Genomic DNA, 20276 nt, shown 5'->3' with positions numbered 1-20276 from the left:
CCGTGCGCGGTTGTGTCGAGCTGACTTCCTGAAAATAGACACACACACACACACACACACACACACACACACTGACATGACGGTCATGACTCGATCAGACCTGTCTAAACATTAAAGCGTGTTCTCACATCGTCTCATTTCCAAAGGAAAAATCATATATATTGGATGATCTGAATTTAAGAGATTCTCCGCTATTATTCCAACACAAAGCCTGATAACAAGGCCTTTAATCCCATAATAGATCTGTTGGGTTTGGGATTCAGGGCAGGGGTAAATAGTTTCTGCGGCCCCCTGTTGAGTGGGATGAAGAGTCCTTGGCTCTGGGACCAGTGCCTCATCTCACCTGCTGCTGGGAATGACAACGACTCAAGAACCAATAGGGCTGAAATTGCTTTAGATTGATGACATATAGGGATCGAGCGAGGTCTTTGACGGCCCAGAATAACGCACCCAATCTGACGGCAGAACATAATTCAAGGGCACTTGAAGAGTGACCTCTAAAGTACAGAAGGAGCCTCTGTAAACAGCTGGATACAACACTGGCAGAGCCGTCAGATCTGCTTAGACTTAGAGGATGAAATTATTTCTGATCATGTCAGTGCACACGCACACACACACACACACACACACACACACACACACACACACACACACACACACACACACACACACACACACACACACACACACACACACACACACACACACACACACACACACACACACACATTGTTTTCATGTCTTATGGGGACTTTCCATAGACATAATAATTTTTTATATGTACAATCTGTATGTTCTCTCTCCTTACACTAACTCGACCCCTAAAAATGCCTATCACACACAACTTTCTGCATTTTTACACTTTCACAAAACATCACTTAGTCTGATTTATAAGCTTTTCCTCATGGGGAATGTCCTCAAAAAATGTCCCACAAGGATTTCGGATATTGCCATCTTTGTGGGGACATTTTGTCCCTATAATGTAGAGTTTACCAGGACACACACACACACACACACACACACACACACACACACACACACACACACACACACACACACACACTACTTGATTTGACTCTTGATATATGTAGGCCTATGTTATGAGATAGATAGATAGATAGATAGATAGATTGATAGATCCATGTTTCACTGCCCTCTTCATGCATGGTATTTTATTTTATACTCTACTGGCTTTATAGTAGCCTATTAGCACCATGATAGTGCCATGTAGTTATGTTAATACCGTTTTTGTACAGCTACATTACATTAATATAATCAGCTTCTTTCTTTCTATTGGTGTGATTAGTCGCGCGCATCATGAGATCTCCGACGAGTCCAAACGCAATTGGACAGAGCCGTCAGTCACACGGTCACAGCAGAGACGAGCAGTGGTGGACCAGAGCTTCTTCACACACACACACCATCCCTCTGAGCCACAAATTACACACGAGAGCCTCGTCGTGTAGAGTTTGAGCCGTGGATCGAGGGATTTTTCACTAAGCACCTGTTGGCGCGAGTGTTTATCTGAGCTGGATCCTGCGCGCGCCACAGACATGACAGGGAATGAGTCTCGTGCAATGACACACACATTTGCGTCTGAGAAACACACGACCAAAACATGCTTAGAGGCTTAAACAAAAAACAATGCGTGTTTTATTTTCCAGTAAAACTGCTAATACATTTTTTTACACTTGAATAAACTAAAATAAATTAAAGTATAGTTCTTTTTAAGAATAAAACAATACATGCAATAATAATAGTATGAAATAATGATAATGTAATCGAATTTATAAATAGGCTGAAATAAAATCACGTGGAGAAAATTGCATGATAATTTTAGGCCTATTTTAAGACGATATGAAACGTTAACAAACCCCTATGAGAGAGAGAGAAAAGGCACATGACATACACATGCAAATTTAGAAGTAGTCATGCATTAATGTGCGCAGTGTCACTGTTGCTCTATTGTGACACGAGCATCGGGCACGCGGAGAATAGCTGATAACATTCACCGGCCACTTAAGCACAAACACGACATCCCTCGCCATGACCCGTCGCCACACAGATCCGCCACAGGGTCTCGTCTACACTAAATCATAATGTGCACGGATAAGATCGGCATGTTTGGATATTGAAATGGTCACAAAAGGCTGTAACCCTAATGATCTATTCCTCCTGTTTCTAAGATGAAATAACGCTGGATGATGCAGAGAGAGAGAGAGAGAGAGAGAGAGAGAGAGAGAGAGAGAGAGAGAGAGAGAGAGACCCCTAACATGCACCTGACACTGGACTTCAACTGAAGCTCTGCTATTTTTGACAATTTGACAAGTGTTTAATTCGCGACTTTTTTATTGGCTTAATTGCGCAGTTTCAGCAACTATATTCAAAGCTGTCATGTCGTGAAATTGGCGAATAGCGGGTTTACCTATAACTGAATGCTGCCACATTACGCGGCGACCTGCGCTTCCACGTCTGCGTAAAAACAATATCCAATAGCAATATAAAGACATTTATGTGTTATATGAATTAGCGAATTTATTAGGCTAGGCCATATGAATACATTTGAAAATAAAAAAATAAAATAAAAACACTATCTCATTCCCTTATTCCATCTGTCTTCATTGTTTCTAAATCTAACACACACAAAAAACTGAAATAATTGAGGAGAAACTGTTGTGCTTTATGGAAAGCACAAATAATTCTCTCCTCACTGCGCTTTGTTTTGCGCCACCAATCACACACAACCCCGTGCCCTTACGGGTTTATTAAAACATAACACAGTTATGCTTCTGTTGCGCGCGCCTTAGATGAAGACTTATTTCGTATATAACCACGGTGTGTCATTGAACATGCTTGAACCTGCCAACGGACAATACAAGCGTGTGTTTGACTGGCAAAATCCTGAAGAGAAACACAGGACATGGTGTTCTGCAGATAGCCTGTTTAATCTCACAACCGACCGGCGAGGTGCCTCGAGCACTGACACTATCTGCAAAAAGCAACTGAGATGTGAGTTAATATTTGTTTTGACTCTCTTTGAATTGTTCGAGGGGGGGAAAGCAGGCTGTTTGGGGTGATCAAGTGAAGGACCTGTAGTAGAGAGGGATTTAAAATGAGCCAGATTAGTTAATTATCCACAAATGCGCTTTTCCTCTTAAGGGTGGAGACAAATTAATCCCAGCGGCAACCGACAAAAATTCTCTCCTGTGAAAAGCCCTCTCTCTCTCTCTCCCTCTCTCTCTCTCTCTCTCTCTCTCTCTCTGTACCAATACAGGGGTTTGGAGCGGGCCAGACCCTTCTAATGAATAGGTCCGGATTAATCATTCATCTTGTGTTGTTTAACGCTTTGATGGATGCATATCGTCACTCAGGCTCAAGACAATAGATGCACGGCGTTTTGTTCTTACCAAATAAATCACTCACATTGTTTAAGGTACATTGATCAATCTAATGACTTGTAATAGGCTCATAATTACCACAGAAAAGTGCTTGCAAGGCACAAGCCGGACTGTGTTTTTTTATTCAAATAAGTCCGGTTAGTTATGGTGATCAGAATTAAAAATATAGCCTTATGATATCATGCATTATATAGGGTAGAGTGGGTTAACTTAGCTACATCTCATAATTTGTTCTTCTTCTTTTTTTTCTCTCTAAAAAATAAATGTGGGTTCAGCAAATAACAAAAAGCTATTTTAATTTTAAATATTGATGTTTATTTCCGTTCTCTCTTCATTATAAGAAGCGTCTTTATACTCTTGGCCTATTTAACAGCTGTCAGGGGTAATCAATCCTCAATTAATAGAAACTGCTCAAAGTGAATATATATTAATTGCGATAGTAATTATCTGTTTTCATCCGCGTCTCATTTTGCGCACATTTCGCCCGCACTGTTAAGAAATGTACATCAGTGTAAAGCTTCGACGCAGCAATTTTATTTCATTTTCAGCAGCAGTGCATACATACACACATCTAAAGCTGTAACCTAAACCTCTCTCTGCGCCTCAGGCCAATTTGTTTATGCTGAACAGACGTTTAATAGTGTTAATTGTTCCTCCGTCAATTTGCAGTGATTGCGGAAATCAAGCGATTTTCGAGACTCCACCACTTGGATTTGAATAAATTGTTTTATATTCCCCAGCTCTCTCCATAGGAGGGAATTTAAAGCGCAGCGCTTTGGAGTAAATTGCATCCAGCCTGACTGGCAGCGTTCAGCCGCTATAATGGAGCATTATTTGGTCATTTTGAATACAGTAATGCACAGCGTTTCGGCGGGGCCATTCTCAAGAAAATTGCTTTAACTTTTAAAAGGAGGCGATTCACTCCAAAGCAGGCCATTGTTACATTATGTCATTACCCTTAAATGTTTTAACAAGCAGCGCAACACACTGCTATAATGCATTGATCTTTATATATTAAAAAACGAATTTAGAGGGGGGGGGGGGGGGGATGCAAATTAGAATTATTAATTTTGATTATCTGGGGGAGCTTTTTGTATCCAAAATATATTATAGCCTATTTATGTTATATTAAAAGTTATAGGCTTTTTAGGCTGTCATTTGGCGCTCAAACTTTGCATTGAGCATTTCTATTTGAAGTAAATAAAAAAATAAAATTAAATGAGTCCACTTTTTAACGATTTTTGAGTCATGTGCTCGCTGAAGGTATTTAAATTAAGCGCGACGGTGAGCGCGCGCACACGCGCATTAACACCCCAAACTCTAACCTGCGCCCCCATATCCCCCCCCCCCCTCTCTCTCTCTCTCTCACACACACACACACACACACACACACACACACACAATAAAAGTCTAACACACCTGTTGTGAGATCAGTGGTGCCCCTCCGTCCTCTTCATCTAAGATGCATTCTTGCATTTCAGTGACTGGTTCTAATAAGAAAGTTTGAAATATTTTTAATATTTGGAATCACCAATAGTCTAAGTTTACAGCATAACCAACAATTGTAAAAAAAAAAAAAAAAAATTAAGTGAAATTAAAAATAAACTGACACTGACATTGCATAATATCCTACTTATTATGACTTCGCATCCACTCAAAACATGCAGCGTAATGTCACTGTATAATAACGCTAACCAGAAATATCGCCATCCCTTTAATCCGTACATCAAATCACAATGAAACGACCTACAAAATAAACACATCACTAAAATCACACATGGAAGCTGCGAACGGTTACGCGTGTGGATTTTAAGGATATCCGTTTGCACATCAACACACGAAACAGATATCATGCATAAAATCAAGATGAGACGCTTACCATCGGAGGATGCCTATTAAATACCAATATGAGCTGAGCGCTAAAGTCTGTGCAGATACTACGCCTTGATGGCCATAGTTATATATATATATACAAAATGATGAAAAATAGCTGATGGCTTATTGCTTGGCAGTGGGACCAGTACCCCAGTCATTGATTGACGTGCAGCTTTAGTATTTCTGTCATGGTCGCGTCGCTCATTGGTCGGACGCGAGTCGTCGCGCGCTAAGATTGGCTGGGTATCGCAGCCAGCTGTACTTCAAAGCACGCGCTCACTATACAACTCGAGTAGAGAGAGTAAAGCTTCAGCGCGCTGTCCCTCAGTCACACTGGAACACTCACTCATTGTTCTCTTCAACTAGCTGTCTAGGAAAGGCCCTGGATATGGCTACGTCTATACTTGGGGTAAGTAAACATTGACATGTATTTTAATTCGATGCATTTTTGCTGTTAGTTTCACCATTGGTGTTGACATTTCATTGTTGCTTGCTTGCCTTTAAAGTTTTGAACGACTTTTATTTACATTCTAAAAAAAATATAAGTATGCCTAAAAGAGAACCTTTTTACATTTCAAAACGTTTTTTTTTTTATTGTCTATTTTTTATTTACTAGTACTAGTGCTTTAAAGAAATCTGAAAATCAATGCGCTGATTTGAAGAGGCGAAAATGAAACAGTTGAAAACTCGAAAACCCTGTTCAGCGAAAGAATTCATTCAGGGGAATAATAATAACAGTGACATTTGTAAGAGTGCTTATTTTTTTAATAAAAAAAATATCAATACTGCAAAAATTTAAACGTGAGATTCTTTGTTAATGACCTTTTTAAAACATGTTTAAAACATGACAACTTATTTGATAACTTGTAGGAAATATGCACAAGGGCATCAGCGAATGTTCGTGTTTTGGTTGTATCTGGCAAATGGTTTAGACTTGTTTGCTTTTCAAAACACCCCAACTATGTTTTATAGTCTAGTAAAGAGCATCAACTTTTCATCCAAACAGGAAGAGCCGAGGTTTGGAACTACCCCTTTAGCGATGCTGGCTGCAACCTGCAACAAAATTGGCAACACCAGTCCCCTCACGACTCTCCCCGACTCCAGCGCGTTCTCCAAAGGCGGATTTCATCCCTGGAAAAGATCCTCGTCGAGCTGCAACTTGGGCTCCAGCCTGCCCGGATTCACCGTCGCCACAAGCCGAAGCAGCTCCGGACTAACGAGCAGCACCGGCACCGGCAACAGCGCTTTCTGCCTGGCCTCGACCTCGCCAACCTCCTCCGCCTTCTCCGCAGAATACAGCAGCTTGTTCTCCAACACGGCGAGCGTTTCCTCGCAGGACTCGGGACAGTCCGCCTTCATTTCCAAAGTTCACTCCTCAGCAGAGACTCTTTATCCGCGAGTCGGCATGGCGCACCCTTATGAATCGTGGTACAAGTCCGGGTTTCACTCCACCATCTCGGGTGAGGTGGCCAACGGCGCGTCCGCGTGGTGGGACGTGCACACAAACCCGGGCTCGTGGCTCGAGGTTCAAAATCCGGCCGGCACTTTGCAAAGTTCGCTGCACTCCGGAACCCCACAAGCTATTCACTCCCAACTAAGCGGCTACAATCCGGACTTCTCGAGCCTCACGCACTCCGCGTTCAGCTCCACTGGCATCAGCCCCACCGCGTCCCACCTCCTGTCGACCAGCCAACACCTGTTGACCCAGGAGGGGTTCAAAACTGTGATACCCACTTACACGGACGCGTCGGCCACTAACGCTATGATATCAGGCGCCAGCTCGGGGATAGGGACCTCGTCCCGGTCCTCACGGAGATACTCCGGACGGGCCACATGCGACTGCCCGAACTGCCAGGAGGCTGAGCGGCTCGGGCCTGCGGGCGCCAGCCTACGGAGGAAAGGACTTCATAGCTGTCACATCCCGGGCTGCGGGAAAGTCTACGGGAAAACCTCTCACCTCAAAGCGCATCTGAGGTGGCACACTGGCGAGAGGCCATTTGTGTGCAACTGGCTCTTTTGTGGGAAACGCTTCACCAGGTCCGACGAGCTCCAGAGGCACCTGCGCACTCACACGGGGGAGAAGCGGTTTGCGTGCCCGGTGTGCAACAAGCGCTTCATGAGGAGCGACCACTTGAGCAAACACATCAAAACACACACCGCTGGAGGCGGAGGCAAAAAGGGCAGCGACAGCGACACCGACACCAGCAACCTGGAGACCCCCAGGTCTGAGTCCCCAGAACTGATTTTAGACGGGGTAAACCCGCGGGTCACGGTCAAAGACCAGTCTCCGCACCACGAGTCCTGAGCGCGACTTACTGAACGCATTTTCCTCGAGAAAGGGAAACGGGTCTGGACTGGAGTATGCGACAAACTCTCCATTTCTTAGAAAAACGAGCGAGAAAGAGCAAATGAACACTGGCTGTTTCTGCCGCGCACAGACGAACGCTTCAGCTTGCAGGACGATCAAGTCTTCAAGGCTCAGTGTTTTAACGGTGGACATTTGTTGTGGAATCAGTGTTGGGCAAAAAGAGGGAACTAAAATAACCACGGCTGCCGGTTGAGCTATAAATGTGTACATATATCCACAAAAAATAACATGTTATTTTTTTTTTCCTGTAAATGTTATGATTGTTTTGTGGTGGATCCTGAAATTCAGGGAATTTTTCTTTCCTTTCGACGCACTTTGTGGATGTCAAGTATGTATGTTACACAGCTATTTAAAATTCATTTAACCTTTCCTTTACCTTGCTCAAAATATATAAATGTTTAATTGTATAAAGTCACGCTTATAAGGCTTTCATTTTGTAATTAAAGGGATTTAAAATCTAAATCTTGGGTTGTCTGATGCAAATGTTTTCATCAAAATTATTGTAATCCCAATGTGGCTTCGCTAGTCTAAATTGAAACCGTGCAGACTGCGCATAATTATTACGAATATATATTTACATTTTTCTGGGGAGGAAAATAAATATCGGTAGACCCGTTTTTTTTTTTTTTTTTTTTGTCCCATTGGGATAAATCAATAGTTAATTCCCCAGAAAGGCATTTTGTCCAAATGAATATCTTGTTAAATAGTATTAATTATGACTTGGAGCACATCGCAGCCCCATGTGTCTTGTATTGGCGATTAGGGATTCGTGTCTTATCAAATATCTAATTACTCTCCGAGACATCATTTGTTCAGCAGCTCTTTATCGCACATTTTCCGAGGGGATTCAGTGACAAAGGGCCTCTGAATATTTATTTGAATTGCTCAAATTAACTGCTTAAATTTGCATGTCAAACGGAAAATGTCCATCGAAGAGAGGGCTGAAGGCATAAAGCATCGTTTAGCTTTTATAAAACGCTACTCTTGATTTGGTGTTATGGGAACAGTTTTTTTTTCTTCCTTTCTTTTTTTCTTGCCTTTTCTGGGTGCCACTTTTGAATGGGGAAATTGGGAGAGGCCTTATGCAAATGCTGAATTTAAAATGCTCTCGCAGTCAAATGGTCCCTGGCTGTTATTTGAATATCAGTGGCCCTGTACTGAAAAGGTTCAAGGATGCTCTCTGACTTCTTTGTGTTTATCCAGTGCAGCGTCCGATCCCACAAAACCCGGCGGAATAATTACAGCTCGAGCCCTGCCTGGGAACTCGTTAGCTTTCTGTGCTACAAGGTAAATTGACCAGAAGGCAATAGACTAAAATTATTTTCATTTCCTTTTGTGCGCTGGTTGGTGGCCGCAGCCTATTCAGGAAAAAAAAAAAAAAAATACACAAACAGAAAATGGTCCATTATCATTTAACGACCTCGTGAAAACCTGATAACATTTTGCAAATAACGAATAAAAAAAAAAGCATAGTTTATAAATAATTAAACTGTAAAATGTAGTGGTCAAATAGGTTTAAAAATAGACACATACACCAAAACGCAATTTCCGTACAGGCAATGTTTTCTCCAAATAGTCTCGCAGGTGTGCCGAACACAATTCTCAGTCTTTTAAAAGTTAATGTAGGATGCAACGATTTTATTGCACACAATTCAAAATTTGTGTTACGGAAATGAGCGCTATTTGGGCGTGAAGGCATTCACGAGCACGCTTTACAATTATATGGTTCTATTAAGGTTTACAAACGGGAGCTTATACATGGACAAGATCTAAGTGCTTTTCAGTCCTTTGGAGGCGAATGATGCGCCTGGGGTTGCGGACAGTAGCGCTGTCACTCACGGCCTTTTGTTCGCGTTTTTCTGGAATGCCCTCTGACTGCGCGCGAGGCAAAAGTCAGCTTTGTTTGCGCGCGGTAATAAAAGAGTGATCAAAGAGGAGCGCCGCTCCGGCCGCAGCGCGGGAAACTCAGCCGTGACGATGTGATTTTCCCGCGCTGCCGGAGCGGTGCTACTCTTTCATCTCCCTTTTGGCCAGAAAATATCAAGCGCAGATCATGTTTACAGATTAAACGATTATCGTTATAAATAATTACATACCAATGCTAATGTTTTACTGTCATTCAGTGGGTTATTAATATGTTTTCTAGTGACACGCAGAAACTAAAGTAGTCAGTGTTTAAATTCTTAGCCTAACCAAAACAATTGGATTGCATTTGAATCGACTTTTTGTTACCTCATGACCAGCCTTGATGATGCCTTGGTTTTTTTATTTTATCTGATCGATTAATGTGATGTTGAGAGAAACACTTATATTTCAGGCATTTAAAAATCATGTTGGTCTTACGTGTATAAACCATGCGCCCTGACATATTCGTTGCCAGTTTTATCATATTACCAATATATTTTCAGTTTTTGAACACCATCACTTCTATGAGGAATAGTTGTATTCAGTTATATTTATATATCAGCTCGATTTCGCCAATTTGCCAGTTGTTGAACATTCATTTGTAGCTAAACAATAATTATAATAATAAAAGAGGTCATCCTGAATTTATAACAATCACAACTACCAAAATAGACCTCTAAAATTAGCGAAAAACTACAAATCCCATTTAACCAACTAATTTTAGTCTTCCATCAGACGGATGAGGTTGTAGAGTTGTAACTGGCATCAAGTTTTAAACCACATTTATACCTGTATTTCAGACATATTTATAAACTGACTTGAGGTAAGGATTAAGAAAGGAGCCACAAAAACCATAAATCATAGTTTAATGAACAGACTGCAAAATAAACCATTCAGGTTATTGTGTGTGGAACATATACTCTCTCAATGAGTCAAACACACATCACATTTGAGGAGGGCTAAATGCTTAAAGAAAGGAGAACATGTGTTGAACTGGGAGTGAGGCAAATGTATGGAAAACACTGAAAGAATGAGTTTAATTCCTGGTGTATAACAGGTTCAGTTTCTACATTCTCATGGCGCCCTCTCCTGGAGAAATCCCCAGAGCCGCCAGTCAACGGAAAGCCAACCACAGAAACTATTTATTACCCAAAACTTTTCAGATTCGGTCCTCATTTACTAACCCTCACGTCAGTCCAAACTCTCATGACTCAAACAGAAAAAGGAAATTAAAAATATATATAGATTTAAACATCTCATTTAACAAATCTATTACGTTCCCTTCCCTAAAGCTCCGGATACTCTCATGTGTCATTGGTTCTCAGCAGACCGACAGAACTTCCAGCAAAGGGGAATATTTACAAGAATGATGACTTGAATTTCACACAAAAGGTATCGCACACCTTTAAAACTAGATGTGTGTGTAGCACAAGAGCTATTATTCTGGGTCTGCTTTCTCCTTTTGGCGCGATTAAGCTTTAAAGCGTTTAAAAATGCTCAGAGTTTGGAATGACATGAGGGCGAGTCAATTGTGTAAGAAGTTTCCTTTGAACGAATCCTTTAATCTGAGAGAAGATCATTTCTTCCTCTCTGCATCCCTGCTATCACTTCTGCCGTGTTTTTCCGAGCCCCTCCCTCGTTCCCGACTGACGTTTCTCTCTCGTTCCCGCTTGCCCTTCTCGTGTTCTCCGCTCCGGTCTCTCTTCTCCCTGCTCGTGTGCCTGTCCCTCTCCTTACCTCTCTCTTTCTCATCTCTCCATCGCTGAGGACTCCTGCTTCTCTCTCTCCTCCTGTGTCTATCCTGTCCTCTCTCTGTGTCCTCCCTCCCTCTCTCACTGTGTTCTCTGTCAGAGCCGCCGCTGTCACTCCTCCTCTTGCTCTTCTTCTTCTTCTTCTTGTCCTTCTCGTCCTCGGAGTCGCTGCTGCTGTCGCTGCTGTCTGAGGAGCTGCTGGAGGAACTCTCACTCTTGGCCGGCTTCTTTTTCTGCTTCTTTTTGCTCTTCTTTTTCTCCTTTTTACTCTTCTTCTTCTTTTCTTTTTTCTTTTCAAGACGGTCAAGTTTTCTAACAGGAAGAAGGGGATGAGAGTTATAATTATTATTAAAAAATAAATAAATTAGTGCTTTTATTATACCCCCTTTTTTTTAATAGACATGAAAATGCACATTCCGAACTTAAATGGTTGTAATTCAGGAATGTTTTGGAATATAGATGTAAGATTGGTCTTGTTTTAAAGAAGACATTTGGCAGATTTTTGTAGAAGTGAAATTAATTAAGAAAGTTAAACAGAAAAAAGTTTTAGAAGTTTGAATTTATGAAAATGTATAATGTTAAAAATTTAATTATATATATATATATATATATATATATTCAAAACCTGGTGGATGCACCAAAAAAAAATCAAAGCCAAAAATCTGAACAAGTTGTGTTTCAAATGTTAGGTTGATATCTCAAAAAATAAGCTTTCAGTGAGATTGTGTTTGGGCGCAGTACCACACTTTTCCACTAGTTGACATTAATGCCCATATAAGGGCACCTCCATTTCCATATGTTGTTTGAGTGATCTGAACCATTATTTTTAAAATTTTCATACAATTTATGAAGTAGACATCCTATTCAGAAGTAGTGTTGGAAGTTTGGCAGATTTTGAAATTAATTCAACCTCTAAGAAACACAAAAGATCACGTATATGCATTATAGCTCGCTGCCACATCACTAATGCTGAATCTATTATTATTTTCTTTATATTTTCAGACCTTTTTTTCTAAAATAATTGAACAGATGCTATCTTTTGAACTCTTGGCATGAAAACAAACTGAGGTTTCTACCATTCTTTCATGATTTTTCATGTTCATCACGATTTCAAAATAAAGGTCTGAACACGCCTTAGGAGAATGAAAATATTCTTGTTGCAAATTGATAAATTACGACGACTCTGTAATTTATTTTGAAAATCAGTCACAAAATATGTAAATTAGAGATTGTAAGCTGTCAAATGATATATAGTTTGTAAAGATTAGTTTAGGTTTAGTATAGGATATTACTGTTTTAAATATGTAATGGCTGTGGGCAGATGCTAATATAAGGGGTTAAGCAAATAAATTGATCAAAAGTGGCAGAAAAGACAATTATAATGTTATAAAATATAAATATATACTGTTCTTTTGAACTTTTTTATTCGATGAAGAAGCCTGAAAATAGTATCACGGTTTTCATATAATCATATGATAATAATCATAAATGTTTCTTGAGCATCAAATTATCATATTATACTGATTTCTGAAGGATCATGTGACACTGAAGACTGGAGTAATGATGCTGAAAATTCAGCTTTGGTCACAGAAATAAATTACACTGTATACTCACATACAAAAAAAGAGTATATTTAAAATTGCAAAAATATATAATTTTTTCCTGTATTTTTTGATCGAATAGACAGCCTTGGTGAGCATAAGAGACGTCTTTCAAAAGCATTAAACAATCTTACCGACCCCTAACTTTCGACCGGTAGTATATAGTACAGTGTGTGTTTTACGTATATAGTATAGTGTGTGTTACGTAGTGTGTGTGTTACGTATATAGTATAGTGTGTGTTACGTAGTGTGTGTGTTACGTATATAGTATAGTGTGTGTGTTACATATGTGTATGTATATATATATAACACACAGTTTTTCATATTATTGTAACGGAAATGGCATAGGCTTATGATGTCACTACTCGCATAAACCGCTAGATAAAACTGAAATTAAACTAGTTTATAAAGTATTAAAAAGACAGATATTATCCTTATGTAGCACAAACAATTTAAATATTAATATTATAACTTTGTTATTTATAACAAATTATATGAATAGTAATTATGATCTATTAGATTATTATGAATATAGGCGGTTGAGTAATAAATAATCACACCTAAGCAGTTTCTGTTTCTGTTTGGTGGACAGAGATTTGAGGAACTCCACCTCAGGGTCGTCTTCTTCCTCGCTGGCCACAAAATCCTGAAGCACAACAACACACATTAGCAAACACAACACACACACACTCACTGACCATACATACACAAGAGGCCAATCAGAAAGGTACTTTTGTGCAGAACCACAGTGTGAAATCCAGCATCTCTACTCTCTTGTAATTGTGGTTGTTGTTCTCATCAGTTCTAGTCTAAGCCCTCAGCCGACGGGAATGGCTCGTGAGCCGCCGGTTCAATAATTGAACGTTTTTCTGCAATCACACGCTGTGCTCCAGACATGGATATCATGGGTCATATTTGGGCAGGGTCCGGGAGATTACCTGTGCTGGATCAGTCATGGTGGCGTCCCTCCCAAGGACACATTTCTTCAGCGCAAACCCACTGTTTCGCATCTCTGCCATTAACTCGGAGGGGTGCATCGACGGACCTGTTAGGACAAATCACTCTCTCAGAACAAATAATGTGTGATCATTCCCCCCCTCGGAGCCATGCTCACTGCGGGCTTTGTTAACACACAAAGACGCACCAAATCAACTCCCTTGTCTCCCAGCTGGGTGAGGCATGGTGAGGTATTATTCTGCAGAAGCAGAGGTTTCCTCCAATCAAAACAACAAATAACAACACGAGAGCAGGATCTATCTCGGCTCTGCAGAAACATGCACATTACTGTAGCGCTGCCAGCTCTCTGTGGCAAACCACAAGTAGCAAAACACACACACACACCTTTACCAACTCGACGTTTAGGGGTTACCGGCCCACAAAAGTGAACATTCGGAGATCATCATTTTCTCATGTTGTTCCAAAACTGTCTGTTCATACTACGGGCTTCAATGATTCACCTCAGCCAGTTGAAATGGCAGTTATTTATGTTATGATTATGAAGAAACATTCATTTGAAAAATGAAACAAAATGGTCACACTTTAGTTTAGGGTCCAATTCTCACTATTAACTTATTAGCATATTACTATTATATTGGCTGTTTATTAGTACTTATAAAGCACATGTTAAGTTTAGGTATTGAGTAGGATTAAAGTATCATGCAGAATAAGACATTAACATGTGCTTTATAAGTACCGTACTGATAAACAGCCAATATAATAGTAATATGCACGCTAATAAGTTAATAGTGAGAATTGGACCCTAAACTAAAGTGTTACCATTTTGTTTCATTTTTTGCAAACTGTTTCAAATCGATTCATAACACAATGTTGTTTCATTGTTTGTTAAGTTTAGGTATTGAGTAGGATTAAAGGATCATGCAGAATAAGACATTAATAACTACCTTACTAACTATTAATAAGCAGTAATTAGGAGTTTATTTGGTCAAAAGCTGTAGTTAATAGTTAACAGTGAGAGTTGGACCCTAAAGTGTGACCAAAAAGTCATACAGGTTTTGAATAACGAGGATATGTAAATGACAGCAGATTTTAATTTTGATTTCCCTTTAATGGTGATTTTAATCTGAAATCGGGTACAATATTTAGATTATTATACAAGTAGTTTGTGTATGACTTTTTCCATCATATTATTTATCCTTTAAAAGAAATGAGTTTGCTATCTGTGGAAGCTTGTTTCCACCACTGAAAAACAAAATAAGGTAATTTGTGACTTTTTATCTCACAATTTACCCTTTTTTTCCCTCACAATTGCGAGAAATAATTCAGAATTACGAGTTTAAAAAGTCACTCCGCGATTTCTGAGATGAAAAAATGTCTTACATTGGGACTTTATAACTCACAATTGTGAGAAATAAAGTCAGAATTGTGAGATCAAATGTCAAAATGACCTCTTTATCTTATTCTAGGGTGAAGACAAGCTCCCACAGCCATCACTATATGAGGCTGCGAAAGGTCTCCAGGTATTACAGAAACTCTTGGTGTATTATTGGACACTGTCGCCATCTACAGTTCTGAAAGTGTACACCATCTACAGGAAGAGAAAACCTCTGTGGTGAAAATCAGTGAAGTTTTTAATACATGTCTTTGTGGTGTTTTTAATATGCAGCATAGATATATCCTTCGCTGCCTCTGATATCCCACAATCCTGTGACCGTGACCATTAAGCTAAAAAATAAAGATGGCTTCTGAAAGTTGTGGTTTGGTTGGTGGTCAGTTTGTGTTTAAATGTACGTTTTTAACCAATGTTATCCACTTCTGACGGCATTTCTAATGTTTTTGGACGCAGCCACTGACCGGTTACACCTTGAACACCATGATTAGCGGTTTCAAATTCATAAGTCGACAGCATTGCTGAGTATTTTCTCCTTAAAACTGCAGTGTACCAAAGACAGTCTCAAAAACACGGTTTGAGGTCGCCGTCGTTTCCTACCGTCACAAACATGTGACCAATCCCGTCGACGTGTGAGGCGGGACTTTCTATCAATGATGTTCAAAGCTTCTGACTCTCAGGGGCCGTTTACACGACACCATTTTCAACTGAAAACCTTTTATGAATTTTCCTATTTACAGGAGTGTTTTAAGGACCTGAAAACGCGTTTTGAACAGGGGTTTCAGTGAACGTTTTTTAACAAGATTTGAATAGTTATCGTCTCTGTGAAAACTACAAAAATGCTAATTTGTCCAAATGGTGAGTTCATGCCCCGCCTCCACTCACTCATAAAGCCTCATCAAAAAGTCGATGTATCAAAATGGCAATGCGTTTTATGTATCGCTCTCTACAATGTCGGACACATAACTGTAATTAATATGATTAGCCTTTTGCTTGACTATGCTATCAAACAGCTAATAATGTGTTGCTAATGTTACACAAGCTATGTTCCCGTTCATCATCTCAGATTCAGACTAATACTAATGCTCGGCTAATAACAATCATCAGAAACACTTTAAACTCAGAACGTCAGTGGAGAAAGGCATTTAGTTAATCATAACATCATATATATATATATATATATATATATATTATATATAATAATAATATAATATTCACCCACTATATTGCTAAATGTACCTGATTTTTTCCTATCAACAGAAAGAGAACGTCAGAAACACCAGCGATTTCAAACCGTGTTTTTGAGACTGTCTTTGGTTCACTGCAGTTTTAAGCAGAAAATACTCAGCAATGCTGTCGACTTATGAATTTACACATGGCTTGTTTTAAAGCGTATTAAAAACACCACATAAGCCGCGTTTTCACCGAAATTACCCGGAACAATTTGTCCCAGGAACTTTTTTTTGCCCCAGACCGGTTGCTTTCTGTGTTTACACCGCGGCCTAAAGTACCGGGAAGATTATAAACTGCGCTCGACGGCTCCTCCCAGTCTGCGATGGACAGTAATCAGTTTTGATCGCCACATTTATAATAAGTATGGAGGAGATTCAAACTGTGCTGCAGTTGTTTGTGATGTATTGGTTTACTAACGGGGTAATTAACAAAACGGCAGAAAAGAGACGAGCACTGATACTAAAGCGTGTTCAGAAAGCTCGCAATGCTATAAAATTAGACGATGCGGACATTGACCGTGAGATGGCTGGGACGAGCGCGCAGAAAATTTCCTGTTACACAAATACGCTTAATAAAGCCCGAACATCGTCGTCGGTCCAGCCGGGTTTTTATTTTTATTATTAAATTCCATATTTGCAGACAGACTCTTACTGCATGAAGCCACGAACCGCAATAGATTAATTGGCAGTTAAATTAGAATGCTGCGTGGAGTCATCCAATCAAAATGCGGCGTGAACTCAACCAATCAGCATGTTCAGCGCACAAGTCCCGCCCCCGAAAGTTCCTGAACTTTGAAAAAGTACTACCTCGCCAGCAGGGACTTTCGGAGGGGGAAATATTTATCCAGAACTTCATTTAGACCCTGCGGTGTAAACACACCGAGTACCAGCCCACAGTTCCTAGTTCCTGGGGAAAGTTTCCGCAGTGGAAACACGGCTATAGACATTAAAAGCTGGATTTTCAGCACAGGACAGGAAATTGCAGCTGCCCTGAGAATTGTCTCGCCCTGATCCTTCAGTGAATAAGGAAAGAGTGGTGTACCTGCTTCATCACTGGGCATAGAGCTGGCGTTGATCCCCGACAGGCCGAAGAGGGGACACTCGCGGTCCGTGTTCACATGACCCCATTTATGACACTTGATGCAGCGCACATTACGCACCTACAACAATTCAAGAGCAAGAAAACAAGCACAGCGCCCACACGTTCACTGCATTCAGACATTTGTGGATGGGCAATAACTGGTAATCTACAATCATGAAGGTGTGTACCACAAAATGAAACATTACCTGAATGCCAAAAGGCTGATCTCGAATATTCATGTCATCCTTTGCATACCTGATGAGTAAAATATGAGTAAGAAACACAGAAAAGTGCAAATTTGAGATCAAGCATCTCTTATCAGCGAGTGAACTTACTTTTCACGAGGAGCTACTTTCTGCCACTCAAACTTGTACTCCGATTCTCCTCCCTAAAGATGAAAAACGTGAAACTATAAGATGCCACTAGAATAAGTAAGCAATAAGTAACCTGACAATGGACACCTCGAAGGGCACTTATACTATGATCACTTGCCAAATAACACATTAGTTTATATTTTTATTAGTTTTACAATCGAAATCTAACGGTTTTAGAACTCCTTTACTAGGTGTCCTACATCACTTTTTAATGGTCACCCTGCAGCCAATCAGAATCGAGTATTCAGTTTCAGTTTCCAGAAAATGTTAAATCTTGTAAGTAGGCTACATCTTAAAATATTACTAACAATATTAAAGTTATTCTTACGTTTACTTGAAATAAAGTCAGTAAGGATTTCACAGCAAAAAGGCATGTGAAGCACAACAAGCTGAAGTCGGACTTTATACAATTATGCTAAAAGTCCTTTTGCAAAGTATGACCTGTCAATCAGACGACAGAAGGCTTGTAGTGGATGAAGCGCAACAGATTTTTCAGCAAAGTTGTTCATGTTAATAATTCAGACGCCTTAGAAATATGCCCATCAAATATGATACGATATTAAGATATACTTTAAAGGGTTAAACACTCAAGTGTAATATTTGTATTCAAAAGGTTGACAGTGCAAAATAACAAACTTTAACATGGAAATTAACTTTACCTCTTTTTCCTCCTCTGCAGGAAGTCGAAGATGATAGAAGAAAAAAAAACATGATTATTTACTTTAACTTATTTTTCTCAGTTTCTAACTATTTTGATTGATTAAAATCTTGTATGTCTTTAAGTTTTGGTCATGACTTTTACAGTTACATTATTTTAATAACTCCACAACAACCGGTGGAAACGTATCTGACCTTTAGATGCTCCAGGAGGCGCTTCATACATAAAATTAAGGCCATTTTTCACACGATCGTCTCCCATCAGCAGTCTGGAACATAAAACACCCAACAGGACCATTTTAATGTCCAGGTAAAAGCCAGATATTTCCCACTACATCAGCAGCACACGTGACTGTGTGTTTGAGAGACTGAGACCCAGTCCTGTCGTCTCTGACCTGTTGTTGTACGTGTCCTGCTCCTTCAGGTAAGCCTGCATCAAGTCCTCCTGCTGCTTCTTCTCGAAGGTTAATTTTTGCTCTGCGATCCATACCTGAGGAAGAACCACAGTGATGAAGAGTTTAGCACCTCAGACACACCAGTTTGTCTCTCAACATTCAAGTAAAGGAGCCTGTCTTCCTCTGGAAACATCTGACACTAGACTCTGTTTTCTATATGATTATTAACCGAGCAAACTAACAAACACATCAAAGTTTGTGAATAAATACAAGTGCATATTCAGAAACAACCAAACAAGCCGTGACAGTAATTTAGTCAACATTTGAAGTGGATCAAAACCTTTCTTCAAAGTTATACATGAATTTTGAACAATGCCCGTTCTTGTCTTAGAACAACTTTCATTAACTTTTTTGATCCACTTCAAAAATTGACTACTGTAACGTTATATATAAACAGAAGATCTGAACCAATGATGACTCCCAGAGCAATAGCAACTTAGCTTGCTAGCGAAAACCTCCCGCTTAACGTTACCTTCTTTATGTTGGATTTTGATGCAGGATGAAAATCTTTCTTGCACATGAAATTAGCAAAAGATTTCCCCATGTTTGAACCCCAGCGTAACGACCAAAATGTTATTAAAAACCGAGGTTAGCGTTTTCCGTCGAACAACATCAAAACACCAGCAGCGGCGCTTCTTTATGACGCAATCAAACAGCACACATCCGGGATTTTCCATAATATAAGCTGCTACTTCTATTAGCTAACGTTACATTTGTGGTCAGTCCTGTGACTGTTGAAATGTGCTTTATAAATAAACAAACTCAAACTCAAACTACATTTCGTAAACATAAATTAAAGAAGCCTTCATGTTCAACAATACATAAAACAATATATAGTTTGAAAAAATAAAGCTGTAAAGTGTGTTAATATCTGTGAACAGTTTTTATTTACCTTTCTAAAATCTTATTTTATTTATTTGTATTTATTTATTGTTTATTCTAATGGACCCCTGGTTTTATTTGTAAATCATTAAAAGTTATTAAAAACATCAATTTTTTTTCTAATGGTTTTATTTTAGTTTAAATCATATAACATGTTCATCGTACTTAGCATTACTTAAATAAACAACTGTCAAATCAAAAGACAACCATGCACTTAATTTTTTTATTAATTTTTATAATATTATTGAATTTATGTAATTGTATTTAAACTCCTGTACTTTATTTTTATGACATGTTTGTTTATTTATTTATTGTGTATTAGGCCTATTTTATGATCCTGGCAAATAGCC

General features: G+C 39.5%; 2 protein-coding genes across 3 annotated transcripts; one reads left to right on the top strand and one right to left on the bottom strand.

The window, feature by feature from the left end:
• The first annotated feature begins 5560 nt into the window (after positions 1-5560).
• On the top strand, positions 5561-8095 carry sp9 (sp9 transcription factor). Its single transcript, XM_079619788.1, has 2 exons — positions 5561-5682; positions 6280-8095. The coding sequence occupies exons 1-2, from the start codon at positions 5662-5664 to the stop codon at positions 7576-7578; spliced, it is 1320 nt and encodes a 439-aa protein (XP_079475914.1). The 5' UTR covers positions 5561-5661; the 3' UTR covers positions 7579-8095.
• Positions 8096-10172: 2077 nt separating this feature from the next.
• Positions 10173-19765, bottom strand: cirsr (corepressor of RBPJ and splicing regulator). 2 transcript variants are annotated; one of them, XM_079619789.1, is made up of 10 exons: positions 19517-19695; positions 18985-19079; positions 18785-18858; positions 18592-18605; positions 17894-17946; positions 17765-17813; positions 17520-17637; positions 13837-13943; positions 13459-13544; positions 10396-11609 (listed from the first exon to the last, which is right to left on the bottom strand). In XM_079619789.1, the coding sequence occupies exons 1-10, from the start codon at positions 19586-19588 to the stop codon at positions 11123-11125; spliced, it is 1155 nt and encodes a 384-aa protein (XP_079475915.1). In that variant the 5' UTR covers positions 19589-19695; the 3' UTR covers positions 10396-11122. The 2 variants fall into 2 exon arrangements, with proteins under 2 accessions (XP_079475916.1, XP_079475915.1); XM_079619790.1 differs by lacking the exon at positions 18592-18605 and having other exon boundaries at positions 10173-11609; positions 18776-18858; positions 19517-19765.
• Positions 19766-20276: the final 511 nt, after the last annotated feature.

Source organism: Phoxinus phoxinus, assembly GCF_949152265.1.
Source record: "Phoxinus phoxinus genome assembly, chromosome: 7".
In the NCBI taxonomy this organism is placed as follows: Eukaryota; Metazoa; Chordata; class Actinopteri; order Cypriniformes; family Leuciscidae; genus Phoxinus; species Phoxinus phoxinus.
The sequence above is the reverse complement of the archived record's forward strand: the minus strand, read 5'-3'. Positions and strand labels throughout refer to the sequence as shown.

Bases quoted from the DNA above. Each gene is read 5' to 3' on its own strand.
- sp9 (XM_079619788.1), top strand. From the start codon at position 5,662: ATGGCTACGTCTATACTTGGG. The intron at 5,683-6,279 runs GTAAGTAAACAT...TCATCCAAACAG, and splicing joins TGGCTACGTCTATACTTGGG to GAAGAGCCGAGGTTTGGAAC.
- cirsr (XM_079619789.1), bottom strand. From the start codon at position 19,588: ATGGGGAAATCTTTTGCTAATTTCATGTGCAAGAAAGATTTTCATCCT. The intron at 18,859-18,984 runs GTCAGAGACGAC...TTTATGTTCCAG, and splicing joins CAGGACACGTACAACAACAG to ACTGCTGATGGGAGACGATC. The intron at 17,638-17,764 runs GTAATGTTTCAT...GAATTGTTGTAG, and splicing joins ATCAGCCTTTTGGCATTCAG to GTGCGTAATGTGCGCTGCAT.